The sequence below is a fragment of the Grampus griseus genome (genome assembly GCF_964374135.1).
Source record: "Grampus griseus genome assembly, chromosome: 2".
Taxonomy (NCBI): Eukaryota; Metazoa; Chordata; class Mammalia; order Artiodactyla; family Delphinidae; genus Grampus; species Grampus griseus.
The window spans coordinates 85512679-85537198 of record NC_139018.1 but is presented as its reverse complement, the minus strand read 5'-3'; the positions used below and the strand labels follow the sequence as shown (position 1 = coordinate 85537198).

The 24520-nt window shown below is 50.2% G+C and overlaps 1 protein-coding gene across 1 annotated transcript; it reads left to right on the top strand.

Annotated features, from left to right (window-relative positions):
* Positions 1-3901: 3901 nt before the first annotated feature.
* On the top strand, positions 3902-23685 carry PLA2G4D (phospholipase A2 group IVD; the record flags this gene model as incomplete). Its single annotated transcript, XM_082649627.1, has 20 exons — positions 3902-3946; positions 7052-7124; positions 7319-7455; positions 8031-8162; positions 8827-8867; positions 9249-9291; positions 10326-10389; positions 10724-10860; positions 12025-12135; positions 12259-12296; positions 12474-12609; positions 12922-13058; positions 14233-14455; positions 19612-19729; positions 20094-20231; positions 20448-20555; positions 20703-20894; positions 21168-21334; positions 21975-22161; positions 23272-23685. The coding sequence occupies 20 exons, from the start codon at positions 3902-3904 to the stop codon at positions 23496-23498; spliced, it is 2454 nt and encodes an 817-aa protein (XP_082505753.1). The 3' UTR covers positions 23499-23685.
* Between the last annotated feature and the right edge of the window lie 835 nt (positions 23686-24520).

The window sequence follows — 24520 nt, the reverse complement described above, 5'->3', positions numbered from 1 at the left end:
TCATTGAAAACCCTTCTGGGATTTCATCTGGAATGTCATTAAATGTATAGGTTATTTTTGGAAAGAATTGACATCTTTAGATATGGAAGCTTTCTATCTAGGAACGTCTTTCCTGTTTTGGGGGGTTTTTTTGTTTTTCTTGGTGCCTTTCAAATGCACTTTTAAAATTGTGTCTATTCCTTGAATTCTTGGTAAGACTTGTCATCAAACAATCTGGGTCTTGAGTTTTATGTTTGTTGTTGTTAGATTTTTAATTATTAATTCATTTTTTGAAAAATCCCAGATGACAAGAATGAAGTACAAGGTACTGGGTTAGAGCTAGAGACTCTATGAGTATGAACTTATGTTTAACTTAATATAGATACTGATAGATACATGTAGAAATAATTATGGATATGTGTACATACATGGATTAATATATATTAATATATAATATATATTATACACACACAGGTTTATATATACATATGTAATTTTTTTTTTTTTTTTGGTATGCGGGCCTCTCACCGTTGTGGCCTCTCCCATTGCGGAGCACAGGCTCCGGGCGCACAGGCTCAGCGGCCATGGCTCACGGGTCCAGCCGCTCCGCAGCATGTGGGATCTTCCCGGACCGGGGCACGAACCCGCGTTCCCTGCATCGGCAGGCGGACTCTCAACCACTGTGCCATCAGGGAAGCCCCTGTAATATTTTTAATATATATTACATATACATATAAATTTGAGCAACAAAATAACTAACATAGTATTTATAACCCAAAGCATAAATAAATATCCATAAGTTCACACAGGTGTAAATAAATGATTGAATTAAATAAGTCAGTGAGGGAGAGAGGCAAATCAATCTTCAATGCAGAAGAATTCCAAATGATTTATATAGATACTCCCCTCTAAAGGAGATGGAATATAACTCCCACTTCTTAAGTGTGGGCTAGGCTTAGTGACTTAGTTCCAAAAAGGACAGTATGAAAAGTGGGAATAAAGTAAATTACAAGAGAGAAGATAGACAAACATTATCTCAGCAAGATGATCAAGGTCAACAGCAACAGTGATGAGGCACCTTGATAGTATTAACCCTTCATGTGATGGGAGGAAAATTTTGTAAAATCATCTTCTTTAGATCAAATAGAAAGGAATCTTCCCCCAGCCTGGATGAACGAAATTTGGTTTTTTAAATTATTGATATTAATAGTTAATTATTTGTAGTCTCCTTCTGCTTCACAGCTCTTCATTGACAATGCCATGTAAAACTTTAGGATTGTTAGCAAATTTGAGAAAAGCTCTGATTTAGTTACTATGGCTATGTAACAGACCACCCCAAACTCAATGACATAACACAGTAACCCCTTTATTAGGCTCATAGTTTCCGTGGGTCAAAAATTCAGAAAGGGCACAGGCTGGGGGTGACTCAGTAGCTGGGCTGGAATCACCTGAAGGCTTATGCATCCCCATGCCCTGGACTGGGAGGACTTGGGGATGAGGACTCTTGACCTCTCCACATGGCCTGGCTTCCTCACAGCACGGAGCCTCAGGGACTGGGACATCTGTCATGGTGGCTCTCAGTGGGAGTTTTCCAGCCATCAAGGAGAAGCTACATCGCCTTTTGTTACCTAACCTCAGAGTCAAGAAGCGTCAAGTTCCTCACATCCTATTAGTTAGCGGCTCCAGCCCAAAAGTTCCAAGAGAAAGGGAATCTGTGTCCACCTCTTGATGAGGGAGGGGCAAGAGCATGAGGACAGGAGACATTGTTGCAATCATCTTTAGAAAAATAAAATCTGTTACAACCTCTAACCAGTTTCTCTCCTCTCTGAGCTATCTAGATGTGCTAGCTGCTTGTAGTACAGGAATATGATAACTTCTATTTCTTGAAATTCCCATCAAATAAAGGAAAAAAAGCATTTAAGCCATGATTGAAAACATCTCTTTCAGGAGACTTATGTTTTGATCATATTTCAACAAGATTGTACTTTCCACTTAGGATTTCATGTGTCTGTTTGGACGAATTTTCCACAGGCTAGTTTTGGTCTGTATGTTTCAGACCTTGTTTATCTTCCTCTACCTTATTCTTCTTGTATTGCAGCACAGCCTCTGCCTACACCTCTGTGTCACAATGTCAGATGAGTTGGCACAGTGCATGGTAGGAGTATTTTGGAAACTATTTCTAAACCAGAATGGCTGGCAGTAACTTCACTATACATGAAACCAACTGAAAACCACATAACTATGTCCCACTGAGCTGAAATTAATGTACGTGTCTCTAACCCAACTTCTCCTTGGATCCTAAAAGTACCACAGTTGCATCAACGCTAACAGATGAGGTAAAAGAATGGGAAGACAGCGGTCTTCACCATTTGTAGTTAAAGTAGCTTACTTTTGCAGATTTTACTAACACATACGAATGGTCGTTAGCTTTACTAACACATATGAATTAAGAATCTCTGACTCAGGGTTTCATGGGCTTCTTCAGGTGCAGCGTTTACCACACCATCACTGTACAGATGGGGAAACTGAGCCAGCTGAGCCCAGGGACCACAGGCACAGGCTGGGATCTAGACACCTTCCTCCCAGCTGGGAGCCAGAACTAGGGTCTTCTTCCCAGAGTCAGGATGGGTGAGGCTTTGTCACATAAGTTCCCTGATTAGAAGAGGAATTGTGACTTTAGCCCTGGATAGCATGCATGTGTGTGTGTGTGTGTGTGTGTGTGTGTGTGTGAGAGAGAGAGAGAGAGAGAGAGAGAGAGAGAGAGAGAGAGAGAGATTGAGGGAGGAGGCCACCAATGACCAGGGCGTTCCTGCTGGATGGGCTCCAGGCTGGGCTGAGCCCACTCTGGGGTGGAGGTAGAGTTTTCAGTCTAGAGAGCGTAATCCTGGGCTCTGCTACTCACCAGCCAGTGACTTTGTGCATTGCTTCATCTGTGACCCACTTTGGAATAAGTTGTTCTTTGCAGTGTTCTACATTTTTTAAAGTATTGATATTTCTCATTCAAATGATTTTTCATAGACCATTACTAATGTTCTTTTCTGGCTGATTCTGTAATAATACATTTTAGATCCATTTGTAATAGGTTAACATTAATTCAGTTTCACTTGCCTCAAAAAACAAATCATTATTGTTCAATTATATAACGAATTGACAGTAAAAGGACTGAGTTCATGGCATTTCAGGAGAACATTTCATGTTGTGCATACTGAATAGTTTAAACAGGTGACTTCACAGAGCTTTTTTCTGTAATATTCATATTCTAAGAGTTTCCTGATTGGTCTCTTACCTTTACTACAAAGTTTGTCACTCTATTTTAACAGAAATCCTCTAAATGCCTAGGACCAGCCACACGGAAGGAGTGAGAGGCCTAGAGCCAGAGTCCAGAGCCCCCTGCAGCTAGGTCTCCAGAGTCTGCTCGGAGCCCGCCCCTGGGGCAGCCCTATTATTACTCCCAGGCTCCTGGCTGCTCATCTGCTCTCAGGTGCTCAGCCCTCCTCCCCCAGAGGCTGGCCTGGCTCAGGCTGGGGCTGGGCTGCAGGGGTTTCCTAGCTCTGACCCCACCCTGCCCTCTGCCCTCAGCCTCAGGGAAACCAGCTTCCTGCCGCTGCTCCCGGGACTTGACTTCCCCCTCTCTTGTATCCTGACATCCCAGGTCTGGAAGTGATGCTCCACCTGCAGGTCCTGGAGCCTTGCCAGAAGTTTCTGGAAAAGCTAGTTGATTCAGCCTCCAGGGGATAGAGGAGAAGGTACTGGGCTGAGGGAGTGACCTGGAGGTGGGGCTCCGGCTGTTTATAGGATCGTGGCTCCTCAGAGGCTGGCAGGTCCCCCGTCAGTCCCATTCCATCGGAGTAGTCGCTGCCAGCCAGCCAGGGAGCTGTCATCTTGGAGGGAGCTGGGCCTGGAGTGGAGCCAAAGGTTTGGCATGGAGAGAATGACACCTAGGGGACCACCTGGCCATCCTCACCAGGTAATAGTGTCACTGAGCCTGTCAGCATCACTCAGGGCAGGGCCTGGAGCTAGGGTGCATTCTAACAAGCTTGACATAGCTGAAACCAAGGTGATTCTGGTCTCTGGGGAGGGGCTGGGTCCCAGACCTGGAGTCTCTGCCTAGGCAGAGGCTGGAGGTGGGAGGCAGATGGCGAGGGAATCTGTGCTTAGGGACGGGGAGTGGGTGGGATGGACAGTTGGCATCCATAGAATCTAGGGCCCTGGAGACCAGGGTGAGGAGCATCATCTCAGCCTGACTCAGAGGCTGTGCCCGCAGGTCCCACTTCCTGTCTCTCCAACCTCCCCGCGCTGTCCTACTGCGGGTCACTGGGTGCCAGCAGGGAGAAAAGGCAGCCTGATCCTTTTACTCCCCCAGCTGAAGACCTCATGTTTATAGATCCTCTGGACCCCGCTCAATCTCCCTTGGGCTATATCCTCCGTGATGGGCAGAGACCTGCACTGAGCCAAGGAGGATGGAGGAGGCCCTGGGGCTCCTGTACAGGGGCAGAGAGGGTGGCTGGGACTCTCAGCAGAGAGGCACTTCCGGGATGCTACAGGAAGCTGGGTGCAGGCGCCCTGCTTGAGACCCCTCCAGGAGCATCCAGGGTCAGTTATCAATGAAGACAGTATTACAGGTGGCAGGATCTTTCACCAGGGAAGATGAAGCCCCAGAGCCCTCAGGAGAAAAGAATCCTACCAGTTAACACATTAGTTGGCTAAATAATCCTATTTGTCTAAAACAAATCTATGAAATTCTAATGTTTAGATATCCATGGGGCAGGGGATGAGAGTTGCATGCGTTTACAAAAAAGCAAAGTCCTAAGAGTGTAGAACCACAAAGGGGTTGTGAGCTCTGGCCTTGAAGACCTGGGTTTCAATCCTAACTGTATCACTTAACTAACTCTGTGACCTAGCGCAAGTCAACCTTGCTGAGCCTCAATTCTCTCATCTGTAAAATGGGAGGAAATGAGAGAACTATCTCATGAGGGTGTCAGGAGGATAAATAGAGTTTGAATATGTAATATGCTTAGTATAGCACCTAGAAACATAACAAGCACTTAATAAATAGTAAGTAAGAAGAGCAATTATCTAGAAACTGCTTACTTTTTGCTAAGCATTCTGCAGGCATTAACACATTTCAGCCTCAGAACGCTGTGTCAGGTTGATACTATTGTTTGTCCCACTACAATGAGGAAACAGAGGCACCAGGAAGTTGAGTGACTTGTCCAGGCTCACACAGCAAGTAAACAGAGGACCAGGGTTTAGATCCAGACAATCTGGCTGGGAACCTGCTCTTCTGCCCCAGCAATGGCCAGTCATCATAGTGATTGTCACAGCCCATCCTCCAGTGCTCTGTGTTAGTGACACGCTTAGAGGTGAGGAGAATGGGGTTCCATCTTAGGAAAAATACCCTCCAGGAAACGGTGGGCTTTCTGAAGTTGAGAGGCTCTCAGTGACCAGAGGGGGAAATGGGCAGCAACACCCAATTTGGGTATGGTGGCTGGCTGGAAAGAGGGCAATTGGGGGCGATTCTTAATAGCCCCAAGTGGCTTTAGAGCAGCCCACAGGCTGTGGCCCTGAGGATCGGGGTGGGAGCTGGGGTACAGCTTGGCTGCCTCTGCCTCGCCCTGGCTTGGAGCGGGCATTGAACCACAACTCCTCACAGGAACCCAGGTCCCAGCCAGCACCACCTCTGTGATGGGCGGTGATGGAATCTGGGTGTGGGGAAGAAACGGAGCCAGGTGCCTAAAATGACACTAAATCCCTGTCAACTACACCCTCTGGCTTAAGGCCTGTGGATGTCACTAGCATTGATCCCCAAGAAGGGAGAAATGAGCCTACCTTGCTGGGAGGGTCATGTGTGCTCTGCCGGAGAGCTGACAAGGATGACAAAGACACTTAGTAAGAAGCCACAAGACAGGGATGATGTGGGGACACAGGGCAGCAGGGCCGGGACAAGGGCACAAGCCTGATTGGCTTTGCTGTGACCCGTTGTCCTTTAAGCTTCTCTGTGGGGCATGGAGAGCCGGTGCCGTGGACACTGAGCCAGCCCCTGGCAGGTAGCACCTGTGCAGAGCAGAGACGTTTCCTGGTGGGAGCCTAGACTTTCAGATCACACGCACAGAAGTAGGACTGGTCGTGGGAGGGTGCAGAGCAGGAAAGAGCTTTGGTTTCATCGCAGCGCTGTCTCCCAACCATGCAAGGCTGAATGTCCACCATGCAAGCACGGTGCTGTCTCTGCCTCAGATCACAGGGCCTTATCGTAAGAAACGTGTGCAGGGTGCCCAGAAAAATCTACTCAGCGGGGCCTCAGGAAGAACAGAAACCAAAGGGCCCCTTGGATCTCAGCAGTGGCAAGGACCTCAGAAGTAGGGGTTTGAGATACCCGCCCCCCGCCCCAGCCGGGCCCTGTCCCAGCAGGATTCAGCCACATCCCCCCTGCCTTCTGCTTTTCCTCCTGCCACCTATTACTGCTTGTCTTCTTGGTCCCTCCGAGCTTCTGCCCACTCCGTTTCTTCTTCCACCTTATTGGGTTGCCTGTGGGCTGATGTGGCCTTGCCAGCACCTTAATAACTTTCACCCCCTGCACACGGTAACAGCCTGATGCTCTTGGAGTTTCCCAATTCACACCCAAGAGACAGTTTGTACCTGAGGCCATCACGGAGCACTGGGATCCCCAGAGCTCAGGGTCCTGGAGTCACGTGCCCACTTCCTGTCCAGAGGCCGGGGGAATGCCTGGCAGCAGGGTCCCGTGCTTCACCAAAGGGCTGCCCTCCCTGTGAGCTCTGGGGGTGGCTGACCCCAAACTGACATGTCCAGTGTGGTGGCTGTTCCTTGGCCCTCTGTTTCCTGCTTTCTCTACTGTGCAATCCTGTCCCTGAAGGGAGGGCGCCCCACAAACTCTACCGCCATTCCCTGACTGCTGCGGCCCAGGACCATGGCCCTAGGGACAGCGATGGGCAAAGGCTGTTTGGCCCCAGAATGCCTGGCAGCGTCAGCGAGCAGCATCTCAGGAGAAGCCTCGGCACGAACTGGGGGGGCTCGTAACTGAGCAGGAGGGACTCTGTGGCCTATTTCTCTCCAGGGGGAGACCTCTGCCTGCTGGCAGCTCACCGTGAGGGTCCTGGAGGCACGGGGCCTGGGCTGGGCTGACCTCTGTGAGTAACTGTGTCCTGGGCCCCAGGAGTGTGGGGAGGACCAGGTCCTACGGGGAAGGCCCAGTGCCTTGGGGCTGGGCTGGGCTGGGCTGGGCTGCCCGCAGTGGCTGCAGGGGTCTTGGGAGGAACCTGGTGAGGCCCCTGGAGAGGGGTGTGAGGAATTCTGTCTTACACGGTTCTCTTGATGTTGGCAGTGAGCGAAGCAGACCCCTATGTGATCCTACAGCTGCCAACCGCACCTGGAACAAAGTTTAAGACCAAAACGGTCACCAACTCCAGTCATCCTGTGTGGAACGAGAGCTTCACTTTCCTGATCCAAAGTCAGGTCAAGGTGAAGTCCAGAGGACCCCTGGCCACCCCCCTGAGGACAGGCTGTGCCCCACACTGGGAAGGTTCCTGGGGTAGAGTACACCTTCCTCCGGAGCTCAGGCAGAGAAACTGGGGAAGGGGGTGTCTTTGTGCCCCAGCCTGGATGTGCTGTGTGTGAGAGAATGTGTGAACAGCACGCTACTGGTCCTCCCTAAACCCATCCATGGAGTGGAGGCAGCAAGAGCCCTCCTGCCTGGGTTGTTTGAGGTTAAATGCGATCACGCACAGAGCACTCCCAGTATAGCGCCTGGTACCTACCAGGCCTTAGGGAACCAGCCAAGCAGGGGTGGGGTTGGGCTGGGGAAACTTCAAAAGAGTTTTATTTTTTATAAAAACGAAAATGAGCAGGGGGGAATTAGGAACTTTGCTGGATTTCCTTTTACCACTTCTAGGTTTTACCGGTATTTTTATTTTGAAGTACAAAGTGCAGTGGCCTAATAATCTTTTCCGGCCCTCGGCAGGAGGGCTGAGGATTCAACAGGTGTGAGCCACGCTATGCGTTAATAACGTGCTACGTTGCTGTTCTCGGGTCCTTAGAATGTTCTGGAGCTGAGCATCTATGACAAGGATGCCTTCAAGACGGACGACGCCTGCTTCAAGGTTCTCTGTGATGTCTCTGAAATCCTCCCTGGCAGGTTGCTCCGGAAGACCTTCTCCCTGCATCCCCAGGTGGGTGGAGGTTCCCGCCAGCCCCACCTCTCAGCTCCAGGCTGAGGAAGTGGCACAGTTTCTCCCGTCTGTTGGGATGCTGCTGGGTTTGAACTCCTTTGCAGGAAGACGGAAGGCCCACCCAGAGATATTTACATTTTCATAGGAAAGGAGGAGGTTACCTTGACTGTTACTGGCTGAATCACTTAAGGGAGGAATTCTAGTCATCTACGGGGAAGGAAGGTTTTGGGTGATGGCAAACCTCCTCATGTGCCACAAAACACAGCTCGTGGTGACCAACTCTTCGGGGGGTGTGGGCTCGTCACTCTTGCTTACTGCCTCTGACCCTCTCGTGGTGCCCAAGACCTGGAGAGAGGGCAGAGTTCTGGGGTTGGTCCCCCTCGAGAGGAAGATGAAATGGGCCCTGGGCATCTTCAAGCCTCCTTTGGCTTGTGGTCTACATCTTCCCCTACAGCCTTGCCAGGCAGGGATCTAGCTAGCTGTGGGTAACTGGGGCAGGTAGCCCATCTTTCCCCAAGACTCGATTTCCTCATCTGTAAAATGGGAAGAGTTGTAACACCATGCCTCCCTTAGAGGCTGCTCGGGATGATGAGATACATAAGGGAGCTGTGTCAACTCTAAAGACATGTGTGCATGTCGACAGCTTGCTCAACTTTAATTTCAGGGACCGGAGGAGCTGGACGTGGAGTTCCTGATGGAGAAAACGTGAGTAATACCACACAGCTCAGGGGGTGTCTCAGGACCCAGGCTTTCCTTAGGAAAATGCCTTTAACCCAGATCTTCCCATTGGTCTGACCAGCCCAGATTTGCTGTTCCTCATCTCCTACCCCTGCCGGTTGGGTTGGGGGGACCCTCAGAGAAATGAGGAGAGGAAGGCTGGTGTTTTGTCTGCCATGGTGAAAGGTGAGGACCTTTCACTCTTCAGAAGCAACTCCCCACACCCTGGATCATACCCAGGACGTAGAGAACCCTCAGTGTCACCCAGGGAGGCCCCACCTGGGTGCAGCCTGGCTGGGAGGGGGCACATCAGTGCAGGAAGCCTTTGCCTTTGCAAGGCCAGACTCTGGATGGTTTGATTTTTTCCAGGTCAGACTGCCCAGAAAACCTCATCACCAACAACGTGCTTGTGGTAACCACCTTCCCCAGGCCTGTGGGGTGGGGTGCGCTAAGGGAGGGGCCCCAGTGCAGACACTGGGGTAGGGGCGGGGCTGCCTGGCGGGTGGGCCGCAAGGGACAAGGCAAGGACAGGGCTTTGCAGTAAGAGCCGTCCACTTCCCTGCTAGGTGGTCACCTGGGGCTGCAGTCTGGCCTCGGAGGGGCCTGGGGCTAAAGAGCTCGGAGAGAGGGGAGGCCCGACTGCTCTGCTGAGAGGAATTCTGGCCCAAGGCAGGAGGATTGAGGGAACGTTGGGGGAATTTTAGGCATTTCCTGATGGTGTTCTGTTCTGTGTGATGACTTCATAGTTCTTAGCCCTGAAGGGAGCGAGGAAGTCTCTCGAAGGCCAGGCCAGCAGGCTCAGGTTACAGTGTGGTGTGCTTCCAGTCAGGGAGCTTTGAGATAGGATCAGGGGTCAATCAGCTTCTCCTCCGGACCATGGAGGGTCAGCTCTCCTAAAGCATAGCGAGCTCACGAAGCTGCAGTGGACAGGAATGTGCGGTGAGCGAGGATTAGAAACTTTCTACTCACAGGAACACCCTCAACGAGCAACACAGGCATGACCGGGGAGCTAAGCCAGGCCCTGCATGTAGTAAGGCAGCTGGCGTTCAAAACTGAAGCAGGCGTCCACCCTTGGGGTCCTGCGAGTGCTTGTTTGAGGGGCTAGTATTACTTTTTCAAATACACCTTAAAATAGCCACCCCTACGCCAGCTGCCTTTTATCTGAGGTGATGGAGACCAGCGGCATGTTGATGACCTCAGCAGTTCTCAGGGAGAGGGTAGCGGCCAGAGCTGAGTGGGCTGCAGGCATCAGCTGGCACGCGTTACAGAGAGAATGCAGCAGGCTCGCTTGGCACGTCGGTCAACGGGAGGACTGGTCCTACCCTGGACCCTACTTCTGGCTCTGCGCGTGGTGGATTTGGGACAGGGGGTTCAGGGGGTGAGGTTGAGGGGAGACCTCAGCTTCCCCTGCAGAGCCCCCTGCCCATGACGTGGTCTCTGCCCCAGGCCCGAGAACTGTCTTGCCTGGATGTTCACCTGGACAGCACGGGGAGCACAGCCGAGGCTGCAGGTGAGACCTGCTCAGCATGAGGTCTGGCCTCTGCCTGGAGTGTGGAGGGTTGCTGGGTGTGGCTGGGGAACCTGTCCAGCAGGAGGCTGCCCACACAGCGCAAAGGCAACTGGTCTCCTCTGGGCAGGAGAGTCCCCCTGACCTGGGGGAAGGCCTGTCGCTGGAGGTGGGAGTCCCACAGAGGATGTGGGGAGAGCCCTCTCCAGAATGCTGTTTGCCATGGTCCAGCCACCCGGCCTCCCCATGGCCTGGGCAGTACTGCTGGTTTCCTGGATCCTAGCTGGGGTTCCGGGCTCTTGTTTCCCTTGTGCTAACCTGTCCACTCTCTCCCTAGATCAGGATGAGCTGGAGCTGGAGCTGGTGCTGAAGGGCTCATATGAGGACACACAGACATCTGCCCTGGGAACAGCCTCTGCCTTCCGCTTCCACTACATGGCAGCCCAAGAGGCAGAGCTGAGTGGGTGCCTGAGGGTAGGTTTTGGCTCTGGAGCTCCCCTGCCGACCCCAGCCTCGGGCCAGCTCCACCTGCTGCAGGCTTCTCTCTGGCCGTCCACCTGCCAAGGTCAGGGCCCTGTGGCCTTGTCAGCCTCCCCCAGTTATGCACCATGCCCTTGGCAGACAGGAAGGATCACCAGGGGCCTCGCGTGGGCACGGGGGGCTGCTGTGCCATGTCAGTCTTTGTTTGAAGTCTTCAGTGGCTCCTCCGGTAAGGCTCCTAGAATAAAATCCCATGTCTGCGTCCATAGGCCCTGCATAACCTGGCCCCTGCGCACCTCTGTTGCCTCATTTTCTTCCATGCTCCCCCTCATTCACGATGCTCCAGCCATATTTGTCTCTTCTTGCTTTTCCAACATACCAAGTGCTTTCCCTGTCCTCCTGCGGCTCCTTCCGAGGCTGCCTGCTCCTCTTTCTCCTCCTCCTTTAGACCTCAGCTCAGATGGCATCTCTTCAGAGGCCCTCCTTGACCGCCCCCCACATCTTAAACAGATTCTACATACCCCACCTTTGGTTACTCTATCACATCACCCTGCTTATTTCCTTTACAATACTTACTAATGTCAGTTCGTTACCTGTTTCTTTATAAGTTCATGCACATGACTCAGAATAATAAATAAACACATATCAGCTATTAATACACTAAATAAATAAAAGCTATGCTTATTTTTTTATTTTTATTATTTTTTTTTGCGGTACACGGGCCTCTCACTGTTGTGGCCTCTCCCGGTGCGGAGCACAGGCTCCGGACACGCAGACTCAGTGGCCATGGCTCACGGGCCCAGCCGCTCTGTGGCATGTGGGATCTTCCCAGACCGGGGCACGAACCTGTGTCCCCTGCATCGGCAGGCGGACTCTCAACCACTGCGCCACCAGGGAAGCCCCTTATGCTTATTATTTTTTATTGAAGTTTAGTTGATTTATAATATTATGTTAGTTTCAGGTGTATAGCAAAGTGATTCAGTTAGCTATTATTATTTTTGTAATGATTAGTAATTGTAATTTTTTAATTACAATAATTGTAAATACTGTAATTATTTTTGTATTATCAGGGAGGGCCTGTGTCTGTCCAGATCGCTGTCTAGATACTCAGTAAGGATTTGTTGAGTGGGTGAATGAATGAATGACTTTTCTTTCCAGACCTCTAAAAGCAACGGCTGGAACTCAGGCAACTCAGATGCGTACCTCACTGTACCCCTAAGGTCCTTGGCCATGGGGGAGGAGGTGACAGTTGACGTTCCTGCTACAAATGTAAGTGGCCTCAGCTGGCTGGGAAGTGCCAGTGAGAATAAAGACCCCAAGGCCCCCAGGGGATACCCACACTCCCTTCAGGGTCTAGGACATTCTGAGTGGGATCTCTTGTTTTGATTTCAGGCCCCAGGAGTGAAGCTGCAGCTCAAGTCTGAGAGCTGGTAAGGGACATTCATATCTGCGGGAGACAGGGGTAGTCACGGGGCTAGGGAGTATGTGGAAAGTGTGGTCCTGGGGGTTGGGAGCAAGGAGTTTATCTGGCAGCTATTGTGGGCTCGACCAGCCAGTAGCTGAGCTATGCAGGTGCCCCCTGATCCTTGGATCCTCCACTGCCCCAGCCCGAAGGAGCTGGCTGTACATCTGGGCTTCGATTTGTGTGCGGAGGAGAAAGCCTTCCTGAGCAGGAGAAAGCAGGTGGTGGCCAAGGCCCTGAAGCAGGCCCTGCAGCTGGACAGAGACCTACAGGAAGATGAGGTTTGTGGGGGAAGGGGGATATGGGTACAGATACCTTGCACTCGCCTTAAGGGAGTGCCTGATTGCTATGCCCTCTCCAGATACTCCAGTCAGCAGAGACTGAGGAGTGGGCATATGTGGGGAGATGTGGGGCATGGGGAAGCTCTCTTTGGGGATCTATCCAAGGCTGAGAGCTGTCATTTGCTGGGGAGGAGCCGGGCGCTAGCTCTAACCCTGACTCCTTCAGGCTCTGACCTCGTGGTCCCTTGCCTGGAGGCAGGAGGCAGCTCCATCCCTGTCCTTGTTAAGCCAACCTGTGTCTGTGCAACCCAGGTCCCCGTCGTGGGCATCATGGCCACAGGAGGAGGTGCCCGGGCCATGACCTCTCTCTATGGCCACCTGTTGGCCCTGCAGAAGCTGGACCTTCTGGACTGTGTGACCTACTTCAGTGGCATCTCGGGCTCTACATGGTGAGGGCCCTTGGGACTTGGAAGAACAGAGATGATCAGGCCCCAAGGGGAAATGGAGTGGACGTCAGAGGGGCCCTCTAAGTGGGTGTGAGCAGTATGTTCTGATGGGTGCCAAGTGACTTTCTCAAAAGCGGGGAAACGGACATTCAGAGGTCCTGCCATGAGCAAGGCATTGCAGGACATCCATTCCATGCTACTGATCCAGAAGGAGCTGGGTTTGAGTTTCTGCAGCACTACTTACTGGCTAGGTGACTTTGGGCAACTTATTTCCCTTGCTTCTCAGTCGACTCATCTCCAAAGTGGGGGAAATAATACTACATACTCCATAGGACTGGAGTGGGACAGCCCAAGTAAAGCACTTAACATGTCTGACACTTACCAGGAGCTCCAAATTGGTAGCTTTTTTTCCTTTAATTGTCATTGCCTGATTTAATCCTCACAACACTCTCTGGGGTCGTTTCTCTTATTGTATAGTATAGATGAGGAAACTGAGGTCAAGAGATGCTATTTTACCTAAAGACAACATTGCCACACTATGCTCCACTCTGCCTATGACGAAGTGGAAATTTTCACTATTAGAGATTCATTCCTTTGAGTCTTATCGAAATGTGACTTTAAGGAGTAAAAGAGTAAACTCAGAGTTTAGGTGACAGCTGTTGACAAGCAGAGTCTTAAAGGGCTTCAGGACGGATCTATAAAGATGGGAGTAGGAGTCTACAGCTGTGCTGTACAATACAGTAGCCACTAGTCACGTGTGGTTATTGACCACTTGAAATGTGGCTAGTCCAAACTGAGATGTGTTAAATATAAAATGCACAGTGAATTCTGAAAGAACAGTTTGAAAAGAATATTTATATTAATTTTCATATCGATTACACACTGAATTAGATACTGAATTAAATGAAATATACTGTTAAAATTAATTTTTCAGATCTTTTTTTACTTTTTGAAAATGTGGTTACTACGAAAATTTAAATTACATATGTGGCTCACATTCTATTTATATTGGACAGTACAGATCAAGAAGGAGAGAATGCCCTGAGGCAGTTTCCAGATAGGTGGGGCTTTGGCAGCCAGAGCTACGTGTTGGGAGAAGTCGGAGGGTGGAAGTTGGAGTTGCAGCGACCCATGCTGGGCCTTGACCTCAGACTGTAATGTCCCTTTGTTCTCTCAGGACGATGGCCCATCTGTATGGGGACCCTGAGTGGTCGCAGAGGGACCTGAAGGGACCCATCGGACACGCCCGGGAGCACCTGGCCAAGAGCAAGCTGGAGGCCTTCTCTCCTGAGCGCCTGGCGAGCTACTATCGGGAGCTGGAACAACGGGCTGAGCAGGGCCACCCCACGACCTTTGTGGACCTGTGGGGTCTGGTGCTGGAGTTTGCGCTGCACGGACAGGTAGGGCCCCTGCGCATGTGAGGCAGAGCCTATGTGCAAGGGTGAGGGCTGGGACAGCCTTGTGACTAGCTGACGTGTGCACGCACATTTCCTGCTGGGTAAGAGGCCAGTGGTTAAGGGATGTGGGAACTGCTGTACTTCCTTGTCTGCCAACTTTGGGATGCCGACATTTTGAATCAGGTTATTCTTCAATTGATTGCCATGAAACAGAAATTTCTGGGTCTCCCAAGAGCTAAGGACCAATGTCAAAGTCAGTTAAGCATCGTGTTTAAGAGTCAGTGAGGTTTTTGGAACAGCTTTCATTTTATTTTATTTATACTGTAATATGAAATGTATTTTTCTTCATCTTCATGGTAGTGTTAAAAGCACAGACTCGGGCTTCCCTGGTGGCGCAGTGGTTGAGAATCCACCTGCCGATGCAGGGGACACGGGTTCGTGCCCCAGTCCGGGAAGATCCCACATGCCGTGGAGCGGCTGGGCCCGTGAGCCATGGTCGCTGAGCCTGCGCGTCTGGAGCCTGTTGCTCCGCAACGGGAGAGGCCACAACAGAGAGAGGCCCGCGTACGGCAAAAAAAAAAAAAAAAAAAAAAAAAAAAGCACAGACTCTGGAGCCAGATTTCCTAGATTCTAATCCCAGTGTCTCTTACCAGCTATGTGTCCTTAGGCAAACTACTTAACCTCTCTGTGCCTCAGTTTTTTTCATCTGTACAATGAGGATGAGAAGAGTACTTAACACATAGGGTTGCTGTGAGCACTCAGTGGCGCCTTGGCATAGAGTAAGCATTAAGTGTTAGCTATTCTGTTTCTTTACTATTATCCTAACACCATTAATACAAAACTGAGCAAATAAATTTTTTATGCGTTGCTTCTTTAAGGAAAGCTTAGTAAGTTAATTGCTGAATCTTACATTAACTGATGTAATTATTAAAATCAGGATTTTTTTTCACATTGTTGTTTTACCACATATAGTTATCTGAACAAAGTTTCTTTTAAAGCATTTGAAACAGCTAAAACACAGAAAGTATTTTTAACATGTATAACAAAAAAGTAAACTATCAAATATATTAGCAGAGGAAAGATTCTTACCTTTCTTATCTTTGGATATCAGGTGTTTGACCAAGAATGATTAGCGTGTAAACTAATGCCAAAAGTGAATTTGTTTTAACTTTTTTCTTTAAATGTTATTCTTGTTGGCAAGCACAGTGCTACTTGGAAATTACCAACCATTCTTGTTTTTTAGTTATTAGTTTAAAAATATTTATTATAAAATATTAATATAAAAAATTTATCACAATGATCTTCAGACTTAAGAAAATGCATAAAGCATGAAGAATAATATAAGGAATATGCATGATCTCACTAATCAGCCTAAGAAGTGAAATATTACAGATAGAGCCAAAGCCCCCCCTGTGGGCCCCCCTTTCAGTCCCATTTCCCTCCCACCCCCAGAGGTAACCACCATCCTGAATTTAGTTTTATCATCACATACATATCTGCAATCTGTACACTTTATAATATTATATAATATATAACATATTTTATAAACCTTTATTATATACTTTATTAGATATACATTTATTATGCATACTTTTATTAAAAATATATATCCTTAAGAAAAATCTAATATTATTTGTACAATGGTTTTGTAGAAGTCTCCTTGTGCCCTTGTGTTAGAGATTCTTTAATCCTTGAAGAGAGATGATAGCCAGTAGTGGAATTGTTAGGCCATTGGGTAGTGTATCTTCAACTTTTCTAGCTATTGACAAGTTGTTCTCCAAAAAGGTTGTATTGATTCACACTCCCACCACCAGTGTATCATAGTTTCTTTTTCTCTACATGCTCTTCACACTTTTAAATGTTTTTTCATTTTATGGGTGTGAAAGGAAATTTTATTGTAGTTTTCCATTTCCTTGGTTTTTAGTGAGAGTGAGCATATTTTCAAGTATATTTGTCATTGGGACATCCTCTTTTTTTTAATGCTAACTTCTTTAAAAAAATTATTTATTTATTTTTGGCTGTGTTGGGTCTTCGTTGCTGTGCGTGAGCTTTCTCTAGTTGCAGCGAGCAGGGGCTACTCTTCGTTGAGGTGTGCAGGCTTCTCACTGCAGTGGCTTCCCTTGTTTCGGAGCACGGGCTCTAGGTGCGTGGGCTTTAGTAGTTGTGGCACACGGGCTCAGTAGCTGTGGCTCGCAGGCTCTAGAGCACAGGCTCAGTAGTTGTGGTGCACGGGCTTAGTTGCTCCGCGGCATGTGGGATCTTCCCGGACCAGGGCTCAAACCTGTGTCCCCTGCATTGGCAGGCAGATTCTTAGCCAATAGGGAGTCCCTCTATTCCATTCTAATGGGGCTCATTCTCTATCCCTGTGCCAATCCTGCCCTGGCTTAGTTACTACCTTTGTGATAAATCTCAGTTTCTGATAGGGCAAATTTACCCCCATCTGCCACCTTGGTTCTCAGAATTATCTTGGCCACTTTTGGCCCTTTGCCCTCCTATATACATAATAGAATCAGTTAGTCAAGTTTCATGATAAATATTATTGGGATCTTTGTCGAAATGGCATGGAATTTATAAAACCAACATAATTACTTGAAATGTTTTTATTTTATTAATATATCCCATGTATTCTTTGGATCTACTGTTTAAGTTCATGTTTGGTTTTGAGGGTGCTGTGTTTTATTAACTGACTTTTCTGCCTGGTGGCAACAATTAATTACCATAGAGTGGGGAAAGCTTGTTTTAACAGTTCATTTTATGAAGTGCTAGAAAATGCAATTTGATCCTAGGCTATAAAGAAGACATATTTAATTACATTTGATCCTCCAGTAATGACTTAATACATGGTTTTATGTACACAGTTTGTAGTCATTTTAAAAAAGACAAACTTATTGTTCACAAGAATAAAAATCCTTGCGATATTACTGAACATCAATGCATTCTTTAAAATGAGTACCCATGCAGTTTAAAAAATTTTGTCACAATGTGAAAGCTTTGCAAATATTGTTTCTTTTTTTTCTTAGTCATCATGCTTTATCTCTTAAAGCTCACATTTTAAAAATAATTCTTTATTGAGAAAAATTTAGTGTTGATTTCAAATTTGCCTTTAGATAAAAATAAGTATTTATTATCTCTATACTATACTGAGCTACAGTACCAAAAGTCATTTTAAGTGGTCAGAAAATATAACTCCATATATAACAAATCACAATTTTATTAATACTAAGTATTATTAGAGAAATATTATACCCTGAAACTTAGAACAACTTACTTAGTCTATATACTTTTATAATATTACTTCAGTTTTTATAAAAACCCACTTACAAAATACACCTGTTGTAATCAGTGCTTCTCAAATTACCTCTTTGAAACTTTGTTTTTACTCTCTTGCTGGCAAACACTGAAAGGCTTAGAAGCTGCTCACCATTCTTCAAGGAGAAACTTACAGTTTTTCTCCTATCTTTTCCTGAGTTAAAAAGGTCTTACATATTTTTCTTCAACTCTAGACAAAAGGTTTTATATACACTTTAGTGCCACCCTGTGCAAGACCCAGATCACACTGACAGACCACCAACTGCACCCAGCTCCCACACTCCAGGTGGGACCCTTGAGTCATCAGAGTGGTGTTCTGCAGGGTTGGGGACCCTCATTTGGAAACTGGGGAGGGGGTGCGGGTAGAGATCCAGAGACTTGCCATGACTTACTGGTGAGCTATTAAAAGGAAAAGGAATACTGGGTGCTGTTTCAGTTGATAGAGAGGTATGCTGACCCTTTTCCAAGGCTTTCCCAGGGCAGAAATTGCATCTGTAGTAAAAGATTGTACACGTCAAAAGAGCAGGCAAACAGGATTCCTAAATAAAAGACTTTGAGAAAGGAAATCACAGGTATTCATCAAGCCCCCTCCCTCCTCAGCACACATACATACTCACACCCACAGGACTAACTTGTAAATATAACAAATGCTCAGTGCCAGGCCGCTTGAGCCGTATTTGGAGAATTTCCTGTGGATTCCCCATAACTCAAGTCGTATTGGGTACCACTGAAGAACTGGAGGAAAAGGTGACTGTGACCTGAGTGCTCTCACTGTGTGACAGAGGGCTGCCAGGGGAAGGGAAGCACACCAGGTGTGCTGAGGCTTTGTCATGGGTGTGGGAGCCGGACTCCCTGTTGGATGGGCTAGGCTAGAGTCCCGGGATGCACATCTGGCTGATCATCAGAATCACCTGGGGAGGTTTTAAAAAGACAAATTCCTAAGTGGCTTCTGATGATTCTCAGAAGAGACCCAGTCATCTGTATATTTAACTCTAAGTAAATCTGATGATAAAGGTTGATATGGCAGGGTGGGAACCTCCTAGGTCTAGCTGCTGAGTGGGGTGCCTTCCAGCTCAGAGAGCCTAAGAGAGAGGTGGTGCGTTCCTGGTACACATACTGCTCCATGAGTAACAACCCAGGGCCTGTGGCAGCAGGATCCTTCCCCAGGTGGGGTTCCAGGCAGTCACCACCCTTAACCTTGCTGAGGCTTGAGATGAACTCTATTTTCATTTCTGGTCTGGGATAGAAGGAGACCTTTCTGTTCCCCTAGAATTCAGTGAGGCTCTGTGGAGGCTTCCCCAAAAGGCAAGCCAGAGTCCTTGCCAGAGTTTGGAGTTCTATTGGAGGGAAAATTAGAAACAAAAGGCAAGGATAAATAATGGGGTACAACTTTGTACTGTGCAAAGCAGGAAAGGTGGAGATGAGGATGTCAGGAGAGTGTTTGGCAGGGGCTGAAACTTGAACTGGTCCAGATGAACCTAGAAGGGGCAGCCCATCCCCTGGCAAAGCTTACAATGTACACTGAAGGGGGATTTCTGAGTCCTTTCTGGAAAGCAGCGTCTGTGTGTGTGTGTGTGTGTGTGTGTGTGTGCGCGCGTGCGTGCGCGTGCCTTTGTGCCTGTGCATCAGGGTCCATGTACCCGCCATGCTTCAACCCATAAAGATGGGCCACTGGAACCACAGGATGCAGGGGTGGGTGTCACTGTTGACACTGTGGTCCTTGTGAACAGTGCTGTCTGCAGTGCACAGCCCTACATGGAGACCCCGACGCTCCTCACCCCCAGCCTGTGCTCCCACCCTGCCTCCAGGGTGCTCCCAACCTTACTTTGGCCCTCACGCCCCCACCCCAGGTGATGGATCAGAAGCTGTCAGGACAGAGAGCTGCGCTGGAGCGGGGCCAGAACCCTCTGCCCCTCTACCTGAGCCTCAATGTCAAAGAGAACAATCTGCAGACCCCGGACTTCAAGGGTACAGTCCTCAGTCCTGTCCACTCCACCCTCCAACACACACACGTGCATGCACACCTCCTTTGCACCCTGAGGGCCCCCAGAGTATTCACACAGGAAACTCCTGCACAGATGGCCAGCCTTCTGGAAGGATGGTGGTTCTGATTGCCTGATGAGGCAGCCAGCAGAGCTCGCCGTCCTGGGGCAGGGCTGTGGTGGTGAGGATGTAGACAAGGGGCTGGGTGGGGGAGAGGTCAGCTCAACAGTCAGCCGGGCGGGGAGGAGGCGGAGGCCTGCTGGGGAGCAGTGTCTTTGGCCCTTGTCAGAGCTGGGGCTCCCCAAACCCACTGTCCTTTCATTCCTGCCTTTCCCTCCTGGCCCCTCAGAGTGGGTCGAGTTCTCCCCCTATGAGGTCGGGTTCCTGAAGTATGGCGCCTTCATCCCCTCTGAGCTCTTCGGCTCGGACTTCTTCATGGGGCGGCTGATGAGGAGGATCCCTGAGTCCCGCATCTGCTTCCTGGAAGGTGAATGGTCATCACTCTGAATGCCCTGTACCCAGGTCTGGGCAGAGCACCCGGGGAGGGCAGATATTGAGCTGGGGGGAAGGGCCATTGCAGAGGCAGCCTGCTCCCCCTCCTATTCTCCATCTGCACTCAAGGGTGGGGACCACTGCCTTCCAAGTGATGGGGGGCAGGGCACTGAGGCCTAAGGCTGACCTCTCTTGGGAATTTGGCCTTCAGGTATCTGGAGCAACATTTTCTCCCTGAACTTGCTGGATGCCTGGTATAACCTCACCAGCTCCAGTGATGCCTGGAAGCAGCACATCAAGGACGAGATCAGGAGCCTGGGTAGGAGAGGGAGGCACTGAGGGGAGCCTGCGGTGAAGCCGCTTCCCCTTCAGATGCTACAGGGTCGGCGGGGGGGACTGTCGGGGGAGGGAGGGCTAGGCATTTCCAGACCCCTCAATGGACCAATGTCTGCTTCTCTGGGCTCAGAGGAATCTCCTCCCTCCTCGGGGACCTCCTCAGGGCCGGAGGCCTTGTGGCTCCAGCCTGGAACAGCGCTAGCCCAAATGTTGAAGGGCTTCCTGACGAGCAGACCACTCTACCAGCACAGCTCCAACTTCCTCCAGGGCCTCCAGCTGCACCAGGACTACCGTGCCCAGAAGGACTTCTCCACCTGGGCAGGTAAGGGCCACTGCCATGTGTCCCCAGGTAACAAGGTTGGGCTCCTGGGTGGAGATGGACCATGGCTGGGGCTGGCAGAGGCCTGGGGGGGTCCCAGCATCCACTCCTGGGGTGTGGCTTGGAGGAGGTCTTGGGAAGGGCTGGGCTGGCACGTGCATTCAGGGAGTGACACCAGGGGTTAGAAGGGGGCGTGGAGGCGAGTGCAGTATAAGGGGTGGGTGGGTGATCTGTGTTGGACTTGCTGCCCCTGACTATTGCTACCTCTCCCATCAGACAGCCAGGTAGACTCCTCCGCCAGCCAGCTGACCCCGCAGGAGCCCCAGCTCTGCTTGGTGGATGCCGGCTACTTCCTCAACACCAGCTGTCCCTCCATGTTCCGGCCAGGCCGCAGGCTGGACCTCATACTATCCTTCGACTACTCTCTATCCTCGCCCTTTGAGGTGCCGCTGGTCACCCCATGGGAACCCCAGACCCTTCGCCCACCCAGGCCATGCTCCAGGGACGAGCAGCAGGGCCACTGGCCCAGACCTTCTGGGTCCCCAGGGGGAGGGAGAGATGACAGGCTGTGACTCAAAGGCTCCTGCCAGGGTTGGGAAGGGCTGTGGAGGTGCTGGGGCCCTGGGCTCCCAAGAACGGTAGACAGGGAGGAAGCTCGCCATGCCCACCCCAAGAGGAACCGCTGGACAGAGCTAGGAGGAGAGCCTGGCCTGTCCACGTCCATCCTCCCAGGGGCCTCCCTGAGGACTCTGGGGAAGGGGGTGGGTAGGGCTGTGAGACAGAAGTGGGTCCCCTACTGAGGCCCTGGAGGCTCTGAGATTGAATATCCCAGAAACAGCAATCCCATACGGGGTGCGAGATCTGTACCCCACCTAAAGATTTTAGTCAAACAGTACTGCAGACCACCGGGATCCTTTGCTTCCCTCCGAGGCACTGTGTAGCTTGACTGGGCCACGAGCAGGACAGAATCAGGTTGTCTTGAGCAGTCAGTTTGGGCTGGAGCTGTCCTAGCATCTTCTAGAGTGCTGACCTGGGATGACTGGGAAGTAGCCATTGCTCTCTGAGCCCCCTCTGCCCCGCCAGGTGCTGCAGCAGACGGAGCTAGACTGCCGGGCCCGGGGGCTGCCGTTCCCCCGTGTGGAGCCCAGCCCTCAGGACCGACGCCAGCCCTGGGAGTGCCACCTCTTCTCAGACCCCACCTGCCCTGATGCCCCTGTCGTGCTTCACTTTCCGCTGGTAAACGCCTCCTTCAGGGACCACTCAGCCCCAGGTGAGGCAGCCCCCCTTCCTAACAGCCTAGAAGCCTGGCCCCTCAGAGGCACCGCTCTGGGCCCTCCCAGTGCCCCTGCAGCCAGCAGAGGCAGGAGTCTTAAGGCTAGTCCCACCCAGTCTGGGACATGGCAATACCCTGGCCTGTTGTGGATGCCCAGATCCCTGCAGAGGCCCTCCGTCTGCAAAGCCACTGGGTTGGTGTCCTCTTTGTCATGACCCCAGGCTCCTTTGGCCTCCCCCTCCCCATGCCCGTCACTACAACTGGGCTCTGCTCCCTCGCTCTATGGCAGGGGCCATGTGTGGGAATCCCCGCACTGTCACCGTCCACTACTACTGCGCACCACATTGTTGGAGGACTTCCTAAAGGCCCCCCAGGCTGGACAGCCAGAAAAGAGAAGCCCCAGTCCCCTCTCTCTCAGATTCCCCTAAACCTGTCTGGGGTCACAATTGGCCTCTCTGTCATTCTACCGCAGACCATTCTGGGGTCCTTTCTCAGGGAGCTGGGTCTCTACTCAAGGACCCCCGAAATCTGAACTCTCATCACATTCCTTCTAATCCTCGCCTCCCACCAACTGGTCAGACTTTTATCCCCTTTTGATGGGAAAACCTAATTCTGCCTTTGTGCAATCTTCTGGCTTTCTAGTTCCTGCCATAATTCCAAACCTTCTAGCTTTACTCTTAACATGCTAAGCCCGCATCTTGGGAGTCTCTTTCTCTCTCAACAAAGACTGTTTCTTGCAAAGCAAAAGCTCTTTGGTTTTCAGACGCTTGCTTCCATCATGAGTTTTAAGAATCCACCCACTAACCTAAAGGGCTTTGTTTTTCTGCTGCTTCCGCCTTACCCCTGGGGGTGAGGTGGATACCAGGGTGGGGGCCTGAACAGTGGAAGATGTGTAATGCTGTGAGAAAATGTGGGAAGCAGCACATGTGTCATAGCTCAAAATAGCATCCTGCTATCCACAGTTATAGTTCTGGGCAAAGGACACGGGGCTGGGAGGAACCCCTTCAGTGGGGAGCAGCTCACCCCTGTGTCCAGCCACCAGGAGCCGTTCTGCCAGCTGTGGAGGCCTCTGGGCCCTGCGCCTAACCCCCTTCCACCCCTGGACAGGTGTCCAGCGCAGCCCTGCAGAGCTCCCGGCCGGCCAGGTGGATCTCACGGGGGACAACTCCCCCTATTCCATGTTCAACATGACCTACAAGGAGGAAGACTTTGACCGCCTGCTGCAGCTCAGTGACTACAACGTACGGAACAGCCAGGGCACCATCCTGCAGGCTTTGAGGACCTCTCTGAGGCACCGGGCCCGGGGGGCCAGGCCTCCAGGGCCGCAGACTTGAGACTTCTCGGGGTCCCCAAGATTTGAGGGCCACACTCTGATCCTGGGGGCTGGGGGCTTAACCCACTTGCAGTGGGTACAGCCACGGCCCTCACGGGACTGGAGTTCCCGGGCTCTCCCAGGCCTGGGCCGCCTCTGCGGCTGGTCTCATCGCCCAGAGGGGCTGTGTCCCACCCAGAGTTCTCCCTCACCTTCATAGCTGGTTTGGGAGGAGCTGACAACAAACTCCTTACCAGGCCAGCATATAGAACAGCTTGTTCGACCAAACATTTACACGTAGTTCTTTTCACGCCTGAACAGAATGGAGTTGAGGTGCTAGCTGGAGGTGCCAGGCCAGGAGTGGAGACAGGCAGGGCAGGGGAGGGCCTGGAAGGTGGCTCCAGGTATCAGGAATCACAGTACGTCCTGACAGCCTCCCCTTACTGCCTCTGCTCCTCTCCTCTTATACTATTTTTAGGCAACTTTAGTGAGATATAATCCACATGCCATATAATTCATCCATCTAAAGTATGCAATTCAATGGCTTTTACTATATATCCAGAGTTGTGAAAGCATCGCCACAATCAATTTGAGAACATTTTCATTAACCCAAAAAGGAACCCCTCATCCCTACACTGTCAACCTCAAACCACACCCACTCCAGCCCTAGGCAACCACTAATCTACTTTCTGTTTCTTTAGATTTGCTTATTTGGGACATTCCATATAGATGGAATCATAGAATATGTAGCCTTTTGTGTCTGGTTTCTTTCACTTAGCGTAATATTTTCAGGATTCATCCATGATGTAGCAGGTATCAGTACTTCATCCCTTTTATGGCTGTGTAATACTCCACTGTATAGATATACCACACTTTATTCATGGGCTGATGGACATTTGGATTGTTTCTGCTATTTTTGGTTATTATGAATAATGCTGCTATGAACATTCATATACAATTCTTTTGTGTGGACAATGTTTTTAATTCTCTTGCATGTACACCTAGGAGTGAAATTGCTGGGTCATAGTCTTTTGAGGAACTGCC